Here is a 1,448-nt window from a genome sequence, read left to right as displayed (position 1 = left end):
TGTAAAGCAAAATGTTATCAATTGTCACTGATACTACGAGAATTCCATTTCTATTCCGTTTACTAAGAGGCCCTTCTGAAGCAACACCAAGCTCGTTGAATACTGACGCTGAGTCTACAAGTTTTGTGATTGGAATTCTTGATAACCTTCGCATCACTGCTTTTTCTGACAGACGGCCGCGACATCGCGTCGCCTTGTTGCGCCCGCTCTCAGGTGCTGTCGCTTTCCTCGCAGTGCTCTATCAGGTCCACATCAGTTACTCTTGATTCTTTCTGTTCTTTAATGGCCTCCAGTTTATTCTCCTTATTTTGATGACTACTACTGCTATCAGATTTCTCTGTGTTTTCATTCGTGCTTTTTTCAAATTCTTTTGGTACTTCTCGAGTAGGAGACGGAAATCCCACAAGATCTGCATCTATGTTACTGTGCATCAACGTGAATGGCAACTTCAAAGATACTTCACCACCCATCGCTGAGATGAACAGTTTGACCTTAAAGAAAAAAATGATAAAAAAATTAAGAATCTTCATAAAATATTTTTTATAATATTCTGTAACAATTTCATACTATAATTAGATTGATAACTAAAGTTAAATAATCAATCTAAAATAAATCAATTTGCTTAAATTAAATGGATATGGAATCGACGAAAAAGGTGTCTTATTTTTCTTTAAAATAATATTGCATCAATCAATGTAACAATACGTGTTTTCGATAATGTCAAACTATACTTTATTTGTATTCATTTTTATTTGAAGTAAAGTATCTAATATATTATATAATAAATTTTTTCCAGAATTTGAATTCTTATAATAAAAAAATTTTCACACTTTTTTTTGCAATAGTTCAGGTCCTCTAATGTTTTAAGTGAAAATTATATATTTATTTCCTATAATAGGTCTATCTGATGATCTTTATTTCCTTTTTTATATTTAAAATTACCTTCACATAATAAGATACATAAATCGTATAAACGTTCCTATCATCAGGTCCGTTCCGAGGATTAGTAACCGTTGATGCCAGACTTGCTCCAGTTTTCGCATAGCTGTCCTCCAATGCGATCCAATTTTTAGTTGTGCCTTTAACTAGCCTGAGAGTGTAAATTTTTCGCAAATTACCACCTGGACCTAGAGGACAATCTTCTTGCGAGCTTACAAGAGCTACAACATTCTTGAATTTGCCGTTACTGAACATACAGACGTCCACATGTTGTACGACGATTACCTGTAAAGTAAACATTTCGTATGTTCGAAATGGCTAAGACATCGAGTGTCCGAGTTTGAAGTTTTTCTTTTAACTTATACTTTTAACTTATAGGGATCCATTCTATATCTTTGAAACTAATTGTAAGTCATTTTGGATATCTGGTTGTATAAAGTTTTTTTGATATGAATTAGTTGTTATCTTTTAGAATATTTAATCTAAAACAATCATCCTCTCTCTCTCTC

General features: G+C 33.0%; 1 protein-coding gene across 1 annotated transcript in view; it reads right to left on the bottom strand.

The window, feature by feature from the left end:
• Positions 1-209: 209 nt before the first annotated feature.
• Positions 210-1,448, bottom strand: part of LOC105627318 (phosrestin-2-like) — a 45,087-nt gene continuing 43,848 nt past the window's right edge. Inside the window, exons 9-10 of the mRNA XM_012208604.1 lie at positions 943-1,224; positions 210-491 (exon numbers count right to left, since the gene is read on the bottom strand). Coding sequence (XP_012063994.1) covers positions 210-491; positions 943-1,224 — 564 coding nt within the window. The remainder of the gene's footprint in view (positions 492-942; positions 1,225-1,448) is intronic.

Source organism: Atta cephalotes (genome assembly GCF_000143395.1).
Source record: "Atta cephalotes unplaced genomic scaffold scaffold00008, whole genome shotgun sequence".
NCBI lineage: Eukaryota > Metazoa > Arthropoda > Insecta > Hymenoptera > Formicidae > Atta > Atta cephalotes.
Note: the sequence above shows the minus strand (reverse complement) of the source record. Positions and strands in the feature narration are given on the sequence as shown.